The sequence below is a fragment of the Xiphophorus couchianus genome, chromosome 6 (genome assembly GCF_001444195.1).
Source record: "Xiphophorus couchianus chromosome 6, X_couchianus-1.0, whole genome shotgun sequence".
NCBI classification, from domain to species: Eukaryota; Metazoa; Chordata; class Actinopteri; order Cyprinodontiformes; family Poeciliidae; genus Xiphophorus; species Xiphophorus couchianus.
Window position 1 is genome coordinate 23,080,308 of NC_040233.1, and position 21,267 is coordinate 23,101,574.

Genomic DNA, 21,267 nt, shown 5'->3' on the forward strand with positions numbered 1-21,267 from the left:
GTCTTACATCCTTATATTGGATTGTACCAAACTAAACTAGCGCTGCAAGTACTGATTACTTTAATAATTGATTATTTTGGCAATTAACTCTTTACTCTGACGATTAATCAATTATCCTCATGATTAATTGATTAATCGGATAGAGAAACTGCCACATTCTGCAGATTTTTCATTTAACCACTTAAGTCTTTTTATACATTAGAAATACATTAAAAGTTTGTTTTTTAAATAAGAAAATAAACATTTCATTGTATCATTCATAACGTATCATTCCTTAAGTGAACGGTTGATTATTTTTAGCAAAGGATGCATCTGCAACTAAAAAATATTACTGACAAAGGAATGTTTGTTTTCTTTAACTTAATGGCAAACTATATATATGTTTTGTGCATTTTTTGATTAATTATTGCACTGAGCATGTTTTTTTTTTTTTTTAGCAAATGGCCTGTTTTAAATCTATATACTCCAGTCAACGATTAATCGATTACTAAATTAGTTGACAATTATTTCAATAATAAATTCATCACGATGTAAAACAATCTGCAATTTTCTTCTTCTTCATAATTACACACTCTGCTTTATGTTGGTTTATCACATAAAATACATTAAAGTCAGTGGTTGTAATGTGATGAAATATAAATCATTTAGCTTCAGAACCATGTTGCTTTGACTTTAACATTGCTTTCACTTTGAGTATAGCGTGTCTTATTGTCGGTGTTTCATTTATCTTTGTGATAACATTATAACCTCTCCCCTGTCACATGGCTGACAGTGATCAGGAACGTTGAGAAGGTATTTGCAGACTCCAGTCTCGCTGTTCCTGTTGCACCACTTCGGCTTGTAGTTTTGGATGCTTCAACAGCAAATAAGGTCTACTCCTGGAGTAGGAATATGATAAGATAAATTTCATATTACTAGGTGTGACCTGATGCTTTTTTTTTAATCGTTACTCAATATATCAGTGTGTTAAATGTTTTTGTACACACAGGCGTGGAAAAACTCGTCATGCATGGAGATGTCAGGTTGCAGTAAACTGATTAATGTTTCCTGTGTCGACTATCAGATGAAGGGTTTATGCGCAACCTTTTGAGAAAAACACAGGAAGTCACTGAACCTTTAAAGCTAATTTTACCAAACAGTGTTTTTGTTCTTGACTGCAGACTGGACAGTGAGGGATGCCGCCAGCGTCCAGCTGTGACTGCCCCCACCTGGACTGTGTGGGGGAAATTACCAAGGAGGAACTTATCCAGAAATCAAATGTGAGTAATTAAACTACTATAAACTGTAATTCATAGTTTTATTTCTGTTGTTTTGTTATGCTAATTACTTAGCACAGTGGTGTCTACAGTCAGTCCTCAACGGGCCGTATCCTACATGTACCGGTTCTCTTTCTGGTTCAGCAGACCTGAGGCCCTGTTTACACGACAGCAATTTCTGAAAATTAAAGAGTTTTGTTGTGTTTGTTCTGTACATTTACATCAAACCACCGAATGTTTTCTCTGACAACGGCACAGATTGAAAACGGGTTCCAGAGTGCAATGTTTCTGAAACGTACCGGTGTCAGTTGTCTTGTAAACAGAGTAAATGGATCTTTTGTCAGGGAATCCCTAGCTCATGCATAGTATGACGCAAAACATAGCTGCTTCCTACAATCCACAGAAGAAGAAACTACTGACAATGCTGGTGTTACTACATCCGCCCAGGTGGCAAAATACACGTGTTCTTGTTCAGCTCGTAACAAGCGCTCGCTTGTTCAGCGCTCTTATCTAGAGAACTACGGACGCCGTGAAAGCTCAAACAACGTGTTTCAGCGAAGTTATGCCACTTTTTTTCCCAACTGCACCCTAATCAGACGCACATAGTGCGTGTTTCCCCCAATATCTGGGGAACGGTATCTGATGGAGAAACGCGAAGCGACGTGCTTTCAAGCAGCACTTAAAAAAAAAAAAAACACCGCACACTTAGTTTAAAAAAAACCTAGCACCAACTAGTGGCGTGGCGAGGACATTACACCTTTTCGATGTGTACCGTTACTGTGTAAACACAGATTGTAATTAGAATGTCTTCATGTAAATGTGTTAACAGAAATGGAACAAAAATTCAAATTTTGTTGCATCATTGTCATGTAAACAGGATCTCAATCAGATCATGCTTCATTGGCATAGCTCTGCAGAACTTTATGACATTCTATGAAGGTAGCTGCATCGTTTAAATCAGAGCAGAGGTGCATTTAAAACCAGCCAGGACACTAACTGTTGAGGACTGGAGCTGGACACCCATAACTTAGCATCTTTACCTCTCATTTTTAGGGCCACTGTCAAGACTGTAAAGTCAGGGGACCAAACCTTTGGGCTTGTTTGGAGGTAAGGTGATGCCTGCTAGGAAGCTGATTTGACTCTGTATACCGTGCCTTGCAAAAGAGTTCATACCCCATGAAGATTTTTATGCTTCTGCGACGACTAACTTCAGTGTTTTTTATTTAGATTGTATTAGGGCTGTAGATTATGATTATATTAGTAATCAATTATTCTGACGATTAACTGATTAATCGTTTAAATAAAATGGTCGCATTCTGCAGATTTTTCAGTTAACCTCTTAGGTTTATTTTTCAATATTAGAAATGCATACGAAAATGCAAATCAACAAAATGATTTAGTTTGTTTTTAAATGACAAAATAAAAATTTTATTGCCTAGAATGCAAAAATACAGCATTCCTTTAGTGTATGCTTGATAATTTGTAGCAAAGTTTGTACTGGAAGCTAAAAAAATACTTATAATGTCAGCATATAAAAACCTCAACTTTTTTTGCTTGACTTAACATCAACACAGTGTATGACTGATCTGTTTATTATTATTTGATTTATAATTGAACTGCATCTCTAATGTATATATCAAAATGTATATCTTAGACCGAAGACTTTTATCATCCAGTTTTTGTTAGAAAGAAAGGACAGAGAAAACGATAAACCATGCAAATGGAAATTCTTGAGTTTGTTTTCATTTACTAGGGAATTAATTGATTTATTCCTTATTGTGACAGGCTTAAACTTCCATTATTTTTACATTAGTGGAAAATGGTCTCAAAACGACAATATTATTGTTTATCACAATAATTTATGAGACAATTTATCGTCCAGTAGAATCTAAGAATGACTAAATGCTGAGAAGTTCTAAGTGTAGGGATATTTTTTATGGCATTGTGAGTTTTCATAATTTAACTCTGTTTTTTTTTTACATTCTGCTGCATTCAACTTGGCGTTTTTCCTCTCTAGAACGGCTGTGCATATGTAGGCTGTGGAGAATCCCATTCTGACCACAGCACAGTCCATTCCCAGGTGAGAGATGTCCCAGCCTTTACGATGCATCTTAGCCAGAAAAAGATTCAAATCAAGACTATGGTGTTTAACTTGAAACTATTAAAAGAGGAGGATTGAGTGAGGAAGTAGAGGAGTTGCATGTTGAAGTCCCTGAAATACCACATCAGAGTCCCAGGAGCCATTACTTGCAATAAAACCACCTCCAGCACTGCATGTATTTTTAACCTCCTCTCCCTGTGATCACACACACACACACACACACACACACACACACACACACACACACACACACACACACACACATCCAGCACGCGCATCCTTTTAGCCCTTTGAAGTGCACTGAACTGACTCTCTGCCTAGATCTCTGCTTTCAGTTCGGTTTCAGCAGCGGATCATCCGTTATTAATTTCCAATCCTCGGGGAAGTGGGGGAGATTCGCTAGCGCTCTCACCTCCATGGTTACAGTATCCACCACTCCTCTTTGCAGTCCTGCAGTTTACTCAGCCTCTTGTCTTCTTGATTGAAACTTTCCTCCCCAGAACATTGGGGTTAGAAGTAAAGGCCCATTTAAAAGGCAAACATGTAATTTGCTCTGCCTTGTTGTTTCTACATCACTGCAGTTAGACTGTGCAGGATTAAAATGGTATCTTCTTCTTTCTTTATTCGACGTCGTATTTAAAGCTTGTATGAAATGCTTTTTGTGTGCTGAATGCCATAAAGGGAAAAATTGTTTAATCTTCTTCTCTTCACCATTCATCCAGGAACCAGATCCTGTCTGAATCTAGCAGAGATTATTACTGAGATTACAGTTTGAAATTTACTCCTTATGCAGCTGAATTTGGAAGTCTTTTGTTTTATTTGTAAGGACACTAGGGTTAAAGTATTTGTCCATCCATTGGTCAACCATCTAACTGGCCACTCTATCCTTCAGTCTATCAACAATCCTGAGAATTTTGGAAATCTGAGTGTAGAAAAGAGTGAACACTATTTGTAGAAAGGAACTCAAACAGTGGCTGCTTGTGTTATTAATATTTTATAGATGGGGTCAAGTCAAGTTTATTAGTCTAACACATTTCAGCAACAAGGCAGTTTAAAGTACTTTACATAATAAGAATATAATTCGGCCAACCAACTAAACAAAAAAAAAAAAAACATTAAGTGGAACAATAAAAAGAAGAAACGAAAAGTTATAAACCAGACTAGAATTAATTTATTTTCTAATTGATCCTTGATTTAAAGAAACTCAGTGTTTCAACAGTTTAGCAGTTTTCTGGAAGCTTGTTCCAGATTTGTGGTGCTTAGAAGCTGAATGCTGCTTTTCCATGTTTGGTTCTGGTTCTGGGGATGCAGAGCAGAACCAGAACCAGAATACCTGAGAGACCTGGAAGGTTGCTATGACAACAGCAGATTTTTAATGTATCATGGTGCTAAACCGTTCAGTGATTTATAAACTAACAGTATTTTAAAGTCTATTCTCTGAGCTACAGGGAGCCAGTGGAGGGACTTTAGAACTGGGGTGATGTGCTCCATCTTCCTGGTTTTAGTCAGAACGCCAGCAGCAGCATTCTGGATCAGCTTAGGCAGACCTGTGGAACATTTTCCTTCATGTTGCAGTAATCGATGCGACTAAAGATAAACGCACGGATGAGTTTCTCTAGATCTTATTGAGACATTAGTCCTCTATTCCTGGAAATGTTCTTCAGGTGATAGAAGGCTGAATTTGTAAATGTCTTTATGTGGATCTGAAGGTTCAGGTTTGAATCCATCACTACACCCAGATTTCAGGCCTGATCTCTATTTTCCAGCTGTAATAACTGAACCTGAGCGTTGCCTCCAGATCGTTCCTCTTAAGGTCAAAAGATAATAACTTCAGTTTTGTTTCTATTCAGGTGGGAAAAGTTTTGGCATCTTCACACAGTGATTGAATAGGTTCAGAGTCTGCTGGTGATATTGTAATGTAGAGCTGTGTATCATCTGCACACTTATGAAATATAAACTTATTTCCTTTTATATTGTGAACTATTGGGAGCATATAGATATTGAACAAGAGGGTATCCTAGGATTGAGCCTTGGGGTACCCCACATGTGACTTCTATCCACTTTGATGAAAAGTTACATATTGAACCAAAGAAATCCCTTTTATTTTTGTAAGACTCGAACCATTTGAGTATAGACCAGAGAGTCACTAGTTGCTTTAATAATATGTCGTGGTCAACGGTGTCAAAAGCTGCACTGAGGTCCAACAGAACCAGCACTGTAGTTTTTCCACAGTCTATATTTATGGGGATATCTTTGAACACTTTGACTAGGACAGTCTCTGTAACAGACAGAAAGATGTCAAAGCAATCGGTTATCGTTAGGAAAGTATTTAACTGTTGAAACGTTGCTTCTTCAATATCTCTGCTGATGAATATAAAGGGTCATGAGAGCCGAAGGCTAAAGAGTTAACGAGGGAAAAGTTGTAGAAATATTTTGGTTTTTCTAATTGACAGCAATGTCAAAGCAGTTAACTAAAACACAAGGCGTTATAAGGTTTGGTGAAGAGGCATATTTACAGCATTGTTATTCATGGTTTGCCTCGTACATTTTCCTTCATGAATCTTTTAAATGGGTCGGGGGAGATTTGGATACCGTGTTCCATCTGGTGTGTCTCTTTTGCCAAATCGGTCCTGGCCCACTGCGTAAAGGCTAATGGACTCCCTTATGAATAATACAGGATCTGCTGGTTGGCTGCTGCTCATGTTCAGTCAAACTGTTTCACTGCTGTTGTGTGTCAGGGCAGCAGTGGGTCAGCGGGTCTCAGACATTTTCCTCAACGGCACACAGCCGCCTCCACCTGTCATATCAGCAACCAGACACTAAAGGCTCAGCCTGAATTTTGTTAAACCTTTTGTGTTAATGTCTGTGAATCCATTTGTCTTGATAAGTCAAAACGTCACACCCGTGTTCAAGTCCAAACATTTAAGCTATTTTTATATTCTCAGTGAAAACAGGGCTTGAAAGCCATCTTAGGGTGAAACTTGTCATAAAAGAATAAAAGATGCAGATTAACAATTCTTGGATGGAAGACAGTTAGTCCAGTCATGTAGGATCGAATTCAGTCCAGATTAAATTACGGTTATTATTTTAATAATTGATTATGTCTGCTGGTAATTATGATAAGAAATTGGATCTTCACATTCTGCTGATTTTTTTTATTTTTTATTTAACCACATAAACCAGTTTTATACAATGTTACAAATATGTTAAAAGATGCAAATAAGCAAATAATTTAACAACATTTTTAGATAAGAAAATGGACAACTTATTACTTAAAATTCATTAGCAGCATTCCTTTAGTGAACACTTGATCATTTATAGCAAAGGATGCATCTGCAGCTAAAAAATACTTCTAGCATCAACATGTGAAAAGCTCAGCTCTTTCTGCTTGATTTAATATTAATACGGTGTAGAGCTAATCTGTTGCATATGTTTTGGATTAACCTATTAATAATTGGATAGCTTAAATAGGAGATTTTTCTCTTTTTGTTTTACAGAATTTGAACCAGGTGGAGCTAAAACTATTTTGCTTGAGGAGTTTTGTGTAGAATAAATGTATTTTTTAATTTTAATTCCGATATGTGTATAAATATTTTGGACTATTTTGGCTTAATTACTACTCTCATTGTGTTTTTCTTTCGGCAAATTGCCTTTTTAAAAAAAAATCAGTTTAATCCAGTTAACAATTAATCAAATACTAAATTAGTTGAGTATCTCAAAAATCAATTAATCACGATTAATCTGATTAATCGTTTCAGCCCTACATTAAATTCAAACTACGGTAATCTCATTGCATAATGTGTTTCAGATCAAATGAAGTATGAATTATGATTCAATCTAGCCAAAGTTAGTTGATCATTTAAAGCCAGTGTTTTGTGTTTGTATGCTTAAAATAAGAAACATATTAACTGATATTGGTAATATTTGTTACAACCAAAACAGTTCTTCAACTAGATTTGAATATCATTCTAAGGTTTTACCTTTGACTTCCAAGATAAATGTCTTTGTCAGTGACTCCCTCTAGAGAAAACGCATATTAAACACAGAGCCACTTAAACAGGGATTGTTTCTATGAAAAGAAATACATTATAGTGCAAAAGATTTTACTGTTCTGAAATCATTCATTGTAATAAATGTTAATAGAATGTTCTGTTTTCCTCTGTAGACTGCACTGTGATAAATAGGCTTTGTGTCTCACCTGCAGTAAACTGCTGCATGAAACAAGGCCAGCAGAGGAAAACCATCTAAAACTACACCAACCTCAAGCATTTCTGTGCATTTCCTTTATAGGGAATGTCATTTACTACAACTTTATAGTTTTATTTTAATTATTTGAGTTGGAACTCCTTCAGAATCACTGTTTGATTGTTTAGCAGGGATTATAATATTATTTTAATTGATTTTTGTGTAGGAGACGAGGCACAACCTGACTGTGAATCTGACGACGCTTCGAGTTTGGTGCTACGCTTGTGGCAAAGAGGTTTTCCTGGAGCGTAAATTAGGTCCTCACTCTCCAAACGCCATCGTCGAACCTCTTCCCTTACCGCAGAATGACGTTCAGGTACGAGCCGCCTTCACTCTTTCAACAAGGGTTAATGTTATAGAGCAGTTTTTATTGGTTGCATGTGTTGCTGCACAAGATTCAGCGGTTGCAAAATGTTAAAATTGTGCTTATTTGTTTACTAAATAACATACAATGATTTTATCTGTGGACGATGTTGCTTTAGGATAACAGTAAGGCCCCTGGGAGCCCAAGTTCGCTGAAGCTGCCCTCTCATGTTGGTTACGAAGACTTGGACATGGAGACAGAAGAGGAGGACAACCTGAGGGCCAGAGGTGAGTTCACCAAATTGTGTTTTTATGTGAAAAAAACAAGGAAATTATTTAATAAAGTCTCATTCTTCTGTCTAGACAAGTGGTTTTAAGTGGAGATGCACAGGTCCAATATTGATATCCATATTGGTCCCAATATTGCAAAAAAAAAAAAAAAAACAATCTTGATTATTGTTTATTAATAATCGTGACTATGTTCCCAATCTATAAGGGTGGATCTATTCAGTCTAATTCTGTGCTTTGTGCTCTGAGTGATGCTTTATTATTTATTTTACGTTCTATCTAGATTTCCTATTTGCACTTCCTGAACCATTTGAAGGGATTATTAGTTTATTTTCTACTTGTTTGATCAAAGTAGACAAAAACCTGTTGGTTTTGTCACTTTCAGTTTATTTATTTTACATTGGCTGTTATACTCATAATTGCTCTGGCTGATCATATCAAAGTTGTTTTTGCATGTTTGACCAAAATATTGGTGTATTATTTTTATTTTTTTAAGGATTTTTTGGCTCCTTTGGCCTTTATCCTACAGTCAATTAACAGGAAAGAGGGATTGTCCTGTCTAGGACTAAGGCGTCTGTATATGAGTCGCCATTTTACCCCCTGCACCACCACTGCGCCCCCTGGTGGTTTATTTAAGTGTGCTGGTGGAGAGTTATCAAATAAATTTGCAATTCAATACATTAATGTCTGTGTTTAAAAATGAGAAGGGTTTTAAGTCATTTAAGCTCTGCTCTTCTGTATCGGCTGATAAATATCTGTGTCGGTATTCGAAGTGAAAATAGTGGATCGGTGCGTGCCTAGTTCCAAATTAATTTCTTCCTTCACTTTTTAATCCAAATTCAGATATAAACATGTCAAAAACACTGACGTTAAAATCAGCAGTTAGGTTAGGTCAAAGGGTAGCCTGTAATTGGAAACGAAAGGAGATGTAATTTTCATCTGGCAACCTGAGCGAGAGTGTTGCCTCACCTCGTCTCAAGTCTTCCATCAGTTTTGCCTCAGCAGAAATCCCACAGACAAGCAATAAAGGTTTGTGGATGAATTACTTACTGCTGTGAATATAAAACAGTCTCAGATTTTATTTCCATGTTCTACAGCGTTTCTGCCCAGTGACTGCAGCTAAAAATTTTAGTTCTACTCAACAGTGGATGTGCAGCAGCATCTTAGCAGCTGCACATGTGGCTCAGTGCAGCAAAGCTGACAGCAGAATACACAGACTTGAATATATCTTGAATATGCAGACTTTACCTAACAGCATTCGTCACACTGTGTCCTACACGGTTCTGCTGAGGAATAAGCTCTGATCACAATAAATATGTGGCGTAAATGAAATGATTATGAGGTAGATTGGATGGAGTTTGGAGTTTTATCTTTTGATTGAGTTTGTCGTCTCGCCTAAAGAAATCAGCAAGGATTTTTGACATGCTGATGTTTTGAAATGAGGCAGGAAAAATGTCCATATATTTCCTAAAATTGTAACTTTTTGAGCAATATTTTTTGTTTCAAACAATTCCAGACATGGATCTAACGATATGAGTATTGTTTACAAATAAACACATTATGGTTTTTGCTAAAATATGCATTAATAAATGTGGACTGGAAATACAATGGAAACAATACCAATACAGTAAGATCCAAGAACTTCAATAATCTTATGTTTAAAATTATTTGTGACCGAGAATTGTTTAGTCACATTATGACACCAAAGAATTGAGTGAATACACTGGCTTTCCTTCCACAAACTTTGCATAGTAATTTGCTGGAGTTCTGGTCCATTCCTCCTGATAGAACTCTGTACCTATGTGTCTTTAAAACACTTTTTTTTTATAATTTGGCAAAATATAACGCAACTTATGGTGTTATATTTTCTGTCTTATTTTATTATTTTATTGTATCCATTTTTGTAACTTGTCAAAAGACTGCAGATGCGATTTAGCTTCTGCTAATTGGAACAGTGGATCAAATTGTGACATGTATTTTGTGACATGTGTGAGTTGTACATTTAAATAAAGGTCATTATCAATAAATGCATTCATGTGATTCTATAGATCTTTCTAGGAGATTGGTATTTTATTCTTGGAAATGTTCTTCAGCTGAAAGAAGGCCGACTTTGTAACTGTCATTATGTGACTCAAAACGTTCATGTCAGAGTACATCACTACACCCAGATTTCAGACATGATTATTAGCTTAAAGGTGATATTATCACCTGGGCTTTTCTAACTTGCTTAAAGGCAGAGTAATCTTAGTTTGTGAAGTTTTTTAAAAAGTAATTCAAAAAAATCTAAAACTCCTAAATTACATAGAAGAGTAAAAGTTTAGTCCCCTGACTCCACCCTAAACGTGAAGAAAACTGTGAGCTTTTTTACGTGCCTGCTGTAAAACCTTAATCCCTGGAACCTAGTTGGTCTTGTGAACATTTCTACACTTCCTGTGAGCCACCACGCATTTCTAAAAATAATTCATGAGAAGCTTGTTCTAACTTCTGAGGTTTTCTGTGCTCTTCAGGTCTGACGGGGTTGAAGAACATTGGCAACACCTGCTACATGAACGCTGCCCTCCAAGCCCTTTCCAACTGGTGAGTCCCGTCCTCTGCGCCACACCAGCCTCTGAAAGCATCGCTTTCTGATGGTTTTTCTCAATCTTACTGTCCTTTTATCACACTTTCAGCACTCTTTTTCTGTATCCATTTCCTTTTTTTTATTATGTTCCCGCTCGCTTCTTGCAGACGGTGAGAAATAACCACGACTGTGTTCATTTGGGAGATTGATGGCTGAGTGCGAGTTGGTGCACTGCACCATTTGAGAAGCCATAAATGGCCTTTTGTAGTTCCCTGTGGGCTCCTGTGTTACACATCAGCTCCTGCTCTATTCACTTCTACATCTTTATTCTTTTCTACTGTTTCCTTTGATTCTTCTGAGATTCTCTTTGTTTAAGTGGAGCATTTGGTTTGGGTAATTACAGCTCTGGAAAAAAAATGAAGAGCCCACTGCAGTGAACCCCATTGAAAACCTCCTGGTTTTTCCACCAAATACGGATTTCTGAACTCTTCCTGAGATTGAACATTAGTATTGTTGTTTCTAACTGAATAGCAACTTGTTTTCATTGATGTCTGAAAGCTCTAAATCTTTTTCCTTATTTTGACCATTTTTCATTTTCTGCAAATAAATGCTAAAATTTTGCTTGGAATTTCAGAGACATGTTGTGACTAGTTCATAGAATACAAGAACAAACATATACCTATTAAAAGTACAATCAGAGAAACTGACCGTTTCCAGAGCTGTATGTTAACATTTTGACCCAAAGAAGAGGGTTAAAGTTATGTTTTAACAATGTAAAACTCTGAGTCGCAAAGTCCCTGCTTTTACTATTTTGCAAATTCTTGTTCATTCTGTATCTGCTGAACGAAATCCCTTTGGCGTATTCTTTCGTTTGCTTTGATGTTCTTTAGCTCTCACTTACATGAAATGTCTTCCCCGCATGGGATAGTGACTGTAGGAATTTTTGATAACACTCTGCAAGTGAAATAAGGTTTTATTTATATTCATGTAAAAAATACAGAATAGAGCAAGTATGGAACAATTGCAGGGAACTAAACCACTGCAGAGCTCCCTTGAAATAAGAATCTATTTATCTTCTTGATAGTACGTGATAAATGAATTGATATTTATTCTTTCTTTTCATTGCAGCCCGCCTTTGACACAGTTTTTTCTTGAATGCGGTGGTTTGGTAAAAACGGACAAGAAGCCTGCTCTCTGTAAAAGCTACCAGAAGCTGGTGTCAGACCTGTGGCACAAGAACAGGTTGGACATTATCGTCTGTTTCTCCCCCTTTTAAACATGTTTTTACAAGCTACACTGAAAGAGCAGATGTCATTTTTAATACAACCTCACCACAATGTTCAGAGAAAACATTTTGGAGAAGCTGGAATATAAATTATTTGAGCATATCTCTGCTTTTCTTTTAAAGCTGACTGTTTTCCTTTCTCATTGCAGACCCTCCTATGTCGTTCCAACTAACTTGTTCCAGGGGATCAAAGCCATAAACCCGATGTTTAGAGGGTATTCTCAGCAGGTAGGACGTACTTCGTGATGAAAGTGGTGTGCAACATACAGTCTCATACAAAACTTTTCCAAGTTTTACCACAAATATAAATTAATTTTTGGGGATTTTTGGTAATAAAGCTTTACAAAGTAGCAGATAGTTTTGAAATTGAAGGCAGGTTATATATAGTGTTTAAAATAAAAAGTTAAAAATGTGAACTGTTTATAAAACACTTTATTTCCATTCAATGGATTATTCGAGTAAGACTAAGGTATTTTAAAAATTATGATAGTATAGTCATAATATTAGCAGAAAAAAGTCGCATTATTAATAGAAAAGCTTCGCTAGAGTTATCATGGTCTGTCACGATCAGCTCTGTAAGTCTGTGTGGTTCATTAATAACAATAATAAAAAAATAAAATTCAAATTTAAAAATTTGATTCTTATCTTTTTTTGTCAAACCAATACCAAAGTATAACTTCTCAAAATGCTCAGTGTTTCTCATTTTATGTTATTCTTTTGAGTTCTCATAAAATTGCTACTTTATTCTCCTATTATTTTGACTTTATTCTCTCAATTAAAAAGAAAATCTCTTACCTTGGCCCTAATACTCCATTGTATTTAGTACGTCTTCACTCTGATGCCCTTAAATGAAATTTGCAGAAGTAACCAAATTAGTGAACAGTTAAAGAAATAACTAAAATTGCACATCCCCTTCAGCAGGAATTGTCTACTTTCAAGTTAATAACTCAAATTTATCATTCCTCTGCACCCAAATCCATACCTCAACGGACAATTACATGATTTGTGCTGATGCTATTTTTAAATGTAAAGCTGTGTCTTTTAGACACGCTAAGAATAATAAAAAATATATATATTAAACGAAAGCTCATCATGTCCTCAGCCAGTGTGTACAAGGATTTCACAGGCCTAATAAATCAGCTCTTTTCCTTCTGGCTTGCCAGAGTTTGTTTGGAAGAGTTAGGGGAGGAATATTCATTTGTCACGCCACGCTGAGCTGCAGGGCCTTGAATTTAGCATTGCTATGAATAAAGATAACGTTCCAGCTCCTGGGAGAGGGAAGTTAATTTAGCTTGAAGGAGGCGATTGGATTTCTGAGGTTCGTTAAGTTTGATTACACGTTCAGTGGTGTTTGGTTTCGGATTTTGTGATCCAGAATTGGCATGAACAAAGAGGAAAAGTGGCTTTAGTGTGTAATTTCAGAAGAGTGTCTCTGGGAAAGCTTCACTCTGTCGGCTATGAAGTAATGCTTTGGTGAGTTTTAACAGAGTGTATGTGTTCTTAAAAATTCATGTACCTAAATTAAGGTCTTAAATTCATCAAAATATGTATGATTGCCTTAAATACGTTAATCACAGGTCTTAAACATTGTCTTGTCAGTACTGTTTAATCTCATGTCTTCTATGTTTTTTTTTCTGTCACACAAAAGTCTTGAGTTTTGTGACTAGAGGCAGTTGAGGCTACTGGTAACTATCTGCTTTTAAACCCATTCTAGCTAGCTGTGTTTTTTTCTTTTTCTTTTACACCTGTCATGTGTTAGGAAACGTCTAAAATTTATTGCCAGTTGGCTGGACATCATTCGTTTTCGCCACTGGATTACTCCTGTTGCCAACCTGTATGATGATATGTGCATTTTGTTCAAAAAAGCTTGGAAGAACAAAGTTGCTGTCAAGACCCACAAACAAACCCCAGAAATGTTACAGTTTTCACGTGGCGTGGCTAAAGGACACCAGACGACATTTGACGCTGCCGCTGCTGCTACTGGTACTGATCTCAAAGCAGCATTTAGTGCGACACAAACTCTGAAGTGGAAGGTTTAGTGGACTTTAAAGGGGACATATTATAAAACATGCAAAATTCACATTTTGCATGTTTTTCTACTTCCACTTGGGTCTCCACTGCTTCTAAAAACAGCACATGAAAGAACCAATCAGCCATATTTTGGCCATAAGTTAATGTTACTTAGTGTCTGAAAAACCAGCTGTTTCCTAATGTAATGTCTCAAATCAGCAGCCACAACCCTTCACCCAGCAACCCTAGTGAGCACATTTGGTAGGCTGGTTTTACCGCTGTATGTGCTGTACAATGGCTGCTGGAAAAGATAAGTGCTTTTTATTTGTTAACTTATCATCCAGAAACAACTTGCTGCATTCTTGTTGGTTGTGCAAGAGGCTCCACTTCTGCTTTTCAAAGATGTATGGATGTATAAGTGTGCTTCTGTCTGCAGCCATTTTCATGTGGAGTGTAAACATTGAGTTTGGGGGAATGTGGCCAGCAGCAGCTTATTTGGATTTAAAGTGACAAGATGCCCTAAAACAGCTCAAAATAGGCTGAAGTGACCAGAGTAAAATCTCATTATCTAAGAGCGATTTTTGGGAAATAAATGTAAAGAACATGTTTTGTACAGCCCATAAACTGTTCAAGGAAGCTTAATAGGTTGTCTTTAAACACGGAGGTCAAGTACTAGTATTAGTAGGTCTTAAATTTAATTTGCATTTGTCTTAAAAAGTCTTAAATTTGAATTGATACCCAAAGGAACCCTGTGTAAGGTCTTATTTCGTTTGGTCAGAGTCAGGTGTCAGTTAAATGTATTACAAAGTTGACCGTCTTTTTGTTTTAATCTCTGCTGAACCATTAGGATTCCCAGGAATTTCTGCGCTGCTTGATGGATCAACTTCACGAGGAGCTGAAAGAGTCTGTGCCAGAGCCCTCCGACCTTTCCACCAGCATCGCCATGGACGACAGCCCCGAGGAGGACAACCACAGCCAGTCGGACAACGACTTCCAGTCCTGCGAGTCCTGCGGCAGCAGCGAGAGGGCCGACAATGAGGTGCAGGGTGGCAGCATCGTCATGGACAACACCAACGAGGCAGAGATGCTGATTCCTGAGCAGGATGAGATCCAGGCCAACAGGGAGTGGCAGAAGGAGAAGAACATGATTAATGATCTGTATCGCTCTGGGTTTAACGGCGTTATGGGGGGAAACAACGGAGACATCGACAAAGACGTTGACACCACCACGGAGACCATGCCTATTATCAGCAGCCAAGGAGCCCTCAAGGTTCAAGGCAGAACATCAGGTAATTTGTTTTATAACAGTGTCTCCCTCTCTACTGCTTTCCACATCACCTTATACTCACTGCACAGGTGACTTCTGAAGGTAATCAGTTGCACTGGACTTTGTTTATGGAAAAAAAAAAAGTTGACATTCTTCACTATTATGCAATACCTAATGTTGGTGCTATCACACCTGCTGTTGTATCAATCTTCCAGACCTCTCAGGTCTTCTGGTTCTGATCTGCTCTGCATCCACAGAATCAGAACCAAACGTGAAGAAGCTGAAAAACAGCTGAAATACTGAGTTTCTTTGAATCTAGATTAAAAGCCCACCTGTAATAAATGAAACATTGACCAACATTTTGATGTGTAAATGATGGCACTTGGAAAAATGTAATGTCTCAATTATTCATTTTGTGTAAATCACTTTGCCTTGTTCAAATGTGCGATGCAAATAAATTTAGATTTATTGATAAAATCTCTAACTTTCAAGTTTGTGGTTGTAGCATCACTAAATGTTATAATTAGTGGTGCAAAGATTGTTGTCTTCTGGATGATCGTTGATTACAGATCTTTAAAAACCTTGAGGATTCAGATTTTGGCTGATACAGATGCAGTTAACAATAGTCACTCCACTGTTGCCAACTCAGCGACTTTCCTGCTATATTTAGCAACATTTCTGACAAAAAAAATTTATATCGGCCAAAATCGGAATGGGTAGATCAGGCTTTTTAAAGATCGTAGTCGACGATCGACCAGGAAACTGCAATTGGTGCACCCCTACTTCACATTTCGGCCGATTGCTGATTGTTTAATTTTATATAGTTATTTATTTCAAACAGACAAAAATAAAAACAATTTAAAAAAAAATTAAAACAAATTATCATGCCCAATTCACACGCAACTTTACATTCCCCAAATCTCCCAAAATTAAATAAATCAGGGAAAATTTATCGGTCCGCCCCTAGTTAAAATACCTCTGCAACTCACAGTAAATGATGTCTAATACTATTTCTTTTCCTTCAGATTTCTTTTCGGATATCCAAATGTCCAACATCACACGACCACAAAGTCCAGTCGCTACAGAAGGACATATTCCCAAAATATCCAGCAGTCCTCCCAAAGCTACCTCCGGATGGCTGAGCTTAAACCCTTCACACAAGAAAGGTACGGCGCTTCTGTTGCCCGCAGCTCAGCTCACAGTCATGATTAGAGCCGAATCACGCTGAGAGTTAAAAAAAGGAAATATGAGTGGGACAGGATGGCAGGAATATCCTTGGCAAACTGACTGTAAATCGGTGTTCTCACATTTCTACTTCTCACAGCGGTCACCACATTCTCCCCGCTGAAGAACAAGCGACAGAGGAAATACCGCAGCGTCATTTCAGACGTCTTCGATGGGACCATTGTCAGTTCAGTTCAGTGCCTCACCTGTGATCGGGTCAGTGGGGCTGTTCTCTAATTACTTATTCTCTAATACAGTGGTGTAAAAGGGCCAGTTGTTCCAGAATCTATTGATAAAACCCATTCACAAACTGATAAAATATCAATAAATACCTGTCTTTGTTAAAATTAAATATTGAGCATCTCTTAAAACTGATCAGTCCCTCCTGGATTTTGCGATTGTTTTCGGGATTTTATTTCAATCAAAATCACAGATTTGTTTTGTGTGCTAACTTAAAAATATTTGCAATTTCGAAATATTTGAAATATTTACTTCCTGGCATACAATTGCTGATGGGAAGTGAGACAATGTTGACCATTTTTGCAGAAAATTTGCAATAAACTCGTAAAAAAATGTAGGGTTTGTTGATTTTGATTGAATTTTGGCAAAAAAACCCTGGAGGAATTGATTGATGTAACTTAGAAGTATTCGGATACAGAACTGATTTGTATCAGTTTGTAACTGAACACTCAACTGTGATCTTGAAGATTCTGGTTATGCATTCCTCTGGAGTCATGAGGGGCCACATAAAAAGCTCCCAGGCCTTGAGTTTGACACATATGCTTTTATTCCTTTATATTCCAAAACTGATGAGAAATTATCAATGTTTTTAGATACGAGGAAACTAAAGGAGTTCTTTTGTTTTCATGAAACGTATACTTGAGATTTTTTGCAACAGAGTGTCACAAATAATCACGAGCAGCCAGAAATCTTTTCTGTATCCTCTCTGGGCTCAAAGGAATACCATAGCAACATAAAATAATAAGACTAGATGTTACAAAAAAAATTTATTTTTATATTGACTATTGTGACAATTAACTGGGCTGCACAGTGGCGCAGTTGGTAGCACTGTTGCCTTGCAGCAAGAAGGTCCTGGGTTCGATTCCCGGCCGGGGTCTTTCTGCATGGAGTTTGCATGTTCTCCCTGTGCATGCGTGGGTTCTCTCCGGGTACTCCGGCTTCCTCCCACAGTCCAAAAACATGACTGTCAGGTCAATTGGTTTCTCTAAATTCTCCCTAGGTGTGAGTGTGTGTGTGTGCATGGTTGTTTGTCCTGTATGTCTCTGTGTTGCCCTGCGACAGACTGGCGACCTGTCCGGGGTGTACCCCGCCTCTCGCCCGGAACGTAGCTGGAGATAGGCACCAGCAACCCTCCCGACCCCATTAGGGACAAGGGTGAACAGAAAATGGATGGATGGATGGATGGACAATTAACTGGAGAAAAAAATTGGCTAATTTTTCAGATTTTTCATGCAAGTTTTAGAAATACATTAAAATACTCAAATAGACAAATAATTCAGTTCTTTTTTTAAATAAAAAAATAAGCATCCTATTGCCCAAAATGCGACAACATAGCATTTCCTTTGCAGCAAAAATAGCTAAAACTTTTCCACTTGAGAGTTTTGTGTAGAACATATTTACTGACATTTTTGTTTTTCATTTTAAATGAAAAATGTAAATATTTTTGTACAACTTTGGTTCAAATACATCTCTGAGTATGTTGTTCTTTCACCAATTGACCTATTTTTCAAACTCTACTATACTCTAGTTAGCAGTTAAATGATTACTAAATAAATTGATTAATCCAATTAATCATTTCAGCCCTAAAGCACACTTTTCTATAACTCAGTTAAATGTTTTTTGCAGTGTTTGCTGCTATGATGTTTCCATGGCTGAATGTTTAGTGTTTATTCCATGGCTGCAGGTATCTGTGACCTTGGAGAACTTCCAGGATATCTCGTTGCCCATCCCGGGGAAGGAGGACCTGGCCAAGCTCCACTCAGCGTCCCACCAGACCTCCCTGGTGAAAGCCGGGTCCTGCGGGGAAGCTTATGCAGCTCAGGGCTGGATAGCGTTTGTCATGGAGTACATCAGAAGGTTTGTGTAAAATGTGTGCGCTGACTTTGCCGGCAGTTGTGTCCTGTAAGCTTGTACCAAATGAAGGTTTTTCTTTCTTGTCCAGCTGGTTCTGGGGTCCAGTGGTTACACTACAAGACTGCCTTGCTGCTTTCTTTGCTAGAGATGAACTAAAGGGTGAGTAAATTGGAGGAAAAACTGGCTTTTTATATGCAAATGATTCCTGTTTTAATAACAGTTTGTTCCTTGCTTGCAGGAGACAACATGTATAGCTGTGAAAAATGTAAAAAGTGAGTGAATAAAGTAGCTCTTCCTAAACTGAACTATTTTCCTGCAAAACAAAACTGCACCTATGATAATCACTGTTAATCTTTATTTCCTAGGTTAAGAAACGGAGTGAAATTCTGTAAGATGCAGAATTTACCAGAGGTACAGAAAATTCATTTAAAGGGGCAATATTATGTAAAACTGCCTTTATTTTGAAGTTCACATCGTGTCATAAGGTTATGGCGTGTTGCTTTGATTCTTTCATGCATTTTTGAGAAATCCTTTAATCTCCATGGCAACCATTCACCTGTGCAAAAAGGCCTGGGTGGACCTAGCTTCTCCTTCGAGACACAGCTCCTCCTCTGAGCTGCAGTTTTCAAACTTCTGAGTTCTCACAGAGCACTCAGTTCCTCCAGACTAGCCAGCAGCAATTAGCAAACATGTGGTGAAACTGTGCATCACATTAGACGAGCTACTTCTCAATGTAATGCTGGTAAAAAAAAAAAAGTCATTAAAGGGTTCATTAGGGAGCAATTTTGTGATGACTTCCTGAAAGTGGAGTTTCAGAAAGAGCAGGAGTTTTTAAAAAGACAGAGGCCCAATTTCAAGGTGTTAAATTAGGAAGTAAAATTTCATTTAAGCATTTTTATAACTGAAGGTAACATAGATACTTGATTTTACTATAAAATGATTCTATGTGGCTGGAAAACACATAATACTGCCCCTTTAACCACCTTCCTCATCTATATTGTGAGTCTTTTTTTGTGTGTATGTGTGGATTAATCAAACTGAACTCCCTGTGCTCCAGATCCTCTGCATTCACCTGAAGCGCTTCAGACACGAGCTGATGTACTCCACTAAGATAGGCACGCACGTCTCATTCCCGCTCGAAGGCTTGGACCTGCAGCCGTTCCTGGCCAAAGACAGCTCAGCCCAGACCACCAGCTATGACCTGCTGTCCGTCATCTGTCACCACGGCACTGCCAGCAGTGAGTGGGCACAGTAGCTCTACCATCTATTGGCATCCAGAAAAAAACTCGCGCCAACTTGTTATGATTTGTGAACGCTGTCTCATTGTAGGTGGCCACTACATAGCGTACTGCAGGAACAGTGTGAATAATCTGTGGTATGAATTTGACGACCAAAGTGTGACGGAGGTGCCTGAGTTGTGCGTCCAGAATGCAGAAGCTTATGTTTTGTTTTATAAGTAAGACATCAGAGTTGAACCTTTTCTTCATTTTTTGTTTTTAATCAGTTCTGCTTCGACTCCTCACTCACATCTGATTAATGTGTTTCTGTCACAGAAAGAGCAGCGAGGACGCAGTGAAAGAGCGTAGGAGGGTGTCGGGGTTGTTGAGCATGATGGAGCCCAGCCTTCTGCAGTTCTATGTCTCCAGGCAGTGGCTCAACAAATTCAAGACCTTTGCAGAGCCGGGCCCCATTTCCAATGATGACTTCCTTTGTGTGCATGGAGGTGCGTAAGTAATTTCCTCACTGAAAAACTCTGACAATTTCACTGCCAACTTGAAAAGCTTCTGTTTGTCCCCATCGTTTCCTAATTTTATCAAGATCACAACAGAACATTAATTGAGGTTATAAAGAAATTAATCTATACAGGATGTCCACTCATCCTCAAAACTCTTAAATTGATGTATCTAAAATTAAGGCCTTAAAAATGTCTTAAATTCATGAAACAAAATCACTGCAAAAACACAAAATCTTACCAAGTATTTATGGTCTAGTTTCTAGTGCAAATATCTTAGTACACTTGGAATAAGACCAAATGTACTTAAAAGTAACTTTTCAGCACTACATAGAAGCTTGTTTCAAGTCAATAACTGTTAAATGTTGATTTAAAAAAGTACTAGCTCCATTATTTCACTTACAGCACGGGAAATGTTTTTTCCTGTAAGTGAAAATGTCTGCCAATGCAGCATCAATATTAAGAAATTATTGACTTAAAACAAACTCCTCTATCTTGATGAAAAGTTATTTGTAAGTTAGTTTTCTTATTTCAAATATAAGATAAGACATTTTCACTAGAAACTAGACTAAAAATGCTTGGTAAGATTATGAGTTTTGCAGTGAAGTTGGTCTAAAGTCACGGATCTTACAATTTGCCAGAGCAGGAGTAGTTAATCTAGTATATTCTATATAGCTTTTTTTATTTTTCCTTTTCTGTCACCCAAAACTTTTGAGTCGGGCACAGATATCTTCATTGAGTCAGTTGAGGTCATCAATATATATCAATAATTGAGGGCACCGGTAGCAAGTAGCTAATATACCTTGCTTGCTTGCTAGGTAGTTTTTTCTTTTTATTATGGTTAATTGCAAATTTATCAGCAGTTAGCTGGTCGCTCTTCAGATTTGCCATTTGCTCTGTAG

General features: G+C 37.6%; 1 protein-coding gene across 3 annotated transcripts in view; it reads left to right on the forward strand.

Annotated features, from left to right (window-relative positions):
• usp33 (ubiquitin specific peptidase 33) overlaps positions 1-21,267 on the forward strand; it is a 34,396-nt gene that overhangs the window by 4,481 nt on the left and 8,648 nt on the right. For 2 of the 3 annotated variants that reach the window (XM_028020359.1, XM_028020357.1), the window contains exons 2-19: positions 1,161-1,259; positions 2,310-2,363; positions 3,274-3,336; positions 7,769-7,918; positions 8,085-8,193; positions 10,701-10,770; positions 11,882-11,995; positions 12,188-12,266; positions 14,896-15,337; positions 16,341-16,481; positions 16,640-16,755; positions 18,464-18,636; positions 18,722-18,792; positions 18,872-18,905; positions 18,999-19,044; positions 19,691-19,871; positions 19,963-20,089; positions 20,187-20,356. In XM_028020359.1, the coding sequence (XP_027876160.1) occupies positions 1,176-1,259; positions 2,310-2,363; positions 3,274-3,336; positions 7,769-7,918; positions 8,085-8,193; positions 10,701-10,770; positions 11,882-11,995; positions 12,188-12,266; positions 14,896-15,337; positions 16,341-16,481; positions 16,640-16,755; positions 18,464-18,636; positions 18,722-18,792; positions 18,872-18,905; positions 18,999-19,044; positions 19,691-19,871; positions 19,963-20,089; positions 20,187-20,356 (2,224 nt within the window). In that variant the 5' untranslated portion in view covers positions 1,161-1,175. Of the gene's footprint in view, positions 1-1,160; positions 1,260-2,309; positions 2,364-3,273; positions 3,337-7,768; positions 7,919-8,084; positions 8,194-10,700; positions 10,771-11,881; positions 11,996-12,187; positions 12,267-14,895; positions 15,338-16,340; positions 16,482-16,639; positions 16,756-18,463; positions 18,637-18,721; positions 18,793-18,871; positions 18,906-18,998; positions 19,045-19,690; positions 19,872-19,962; positions 20,090-20,186; positions 20,357-21,267 lie in introns of those variants that run through there. The other variant, XM_028020358.1, reaches the window with a different exon arrangement.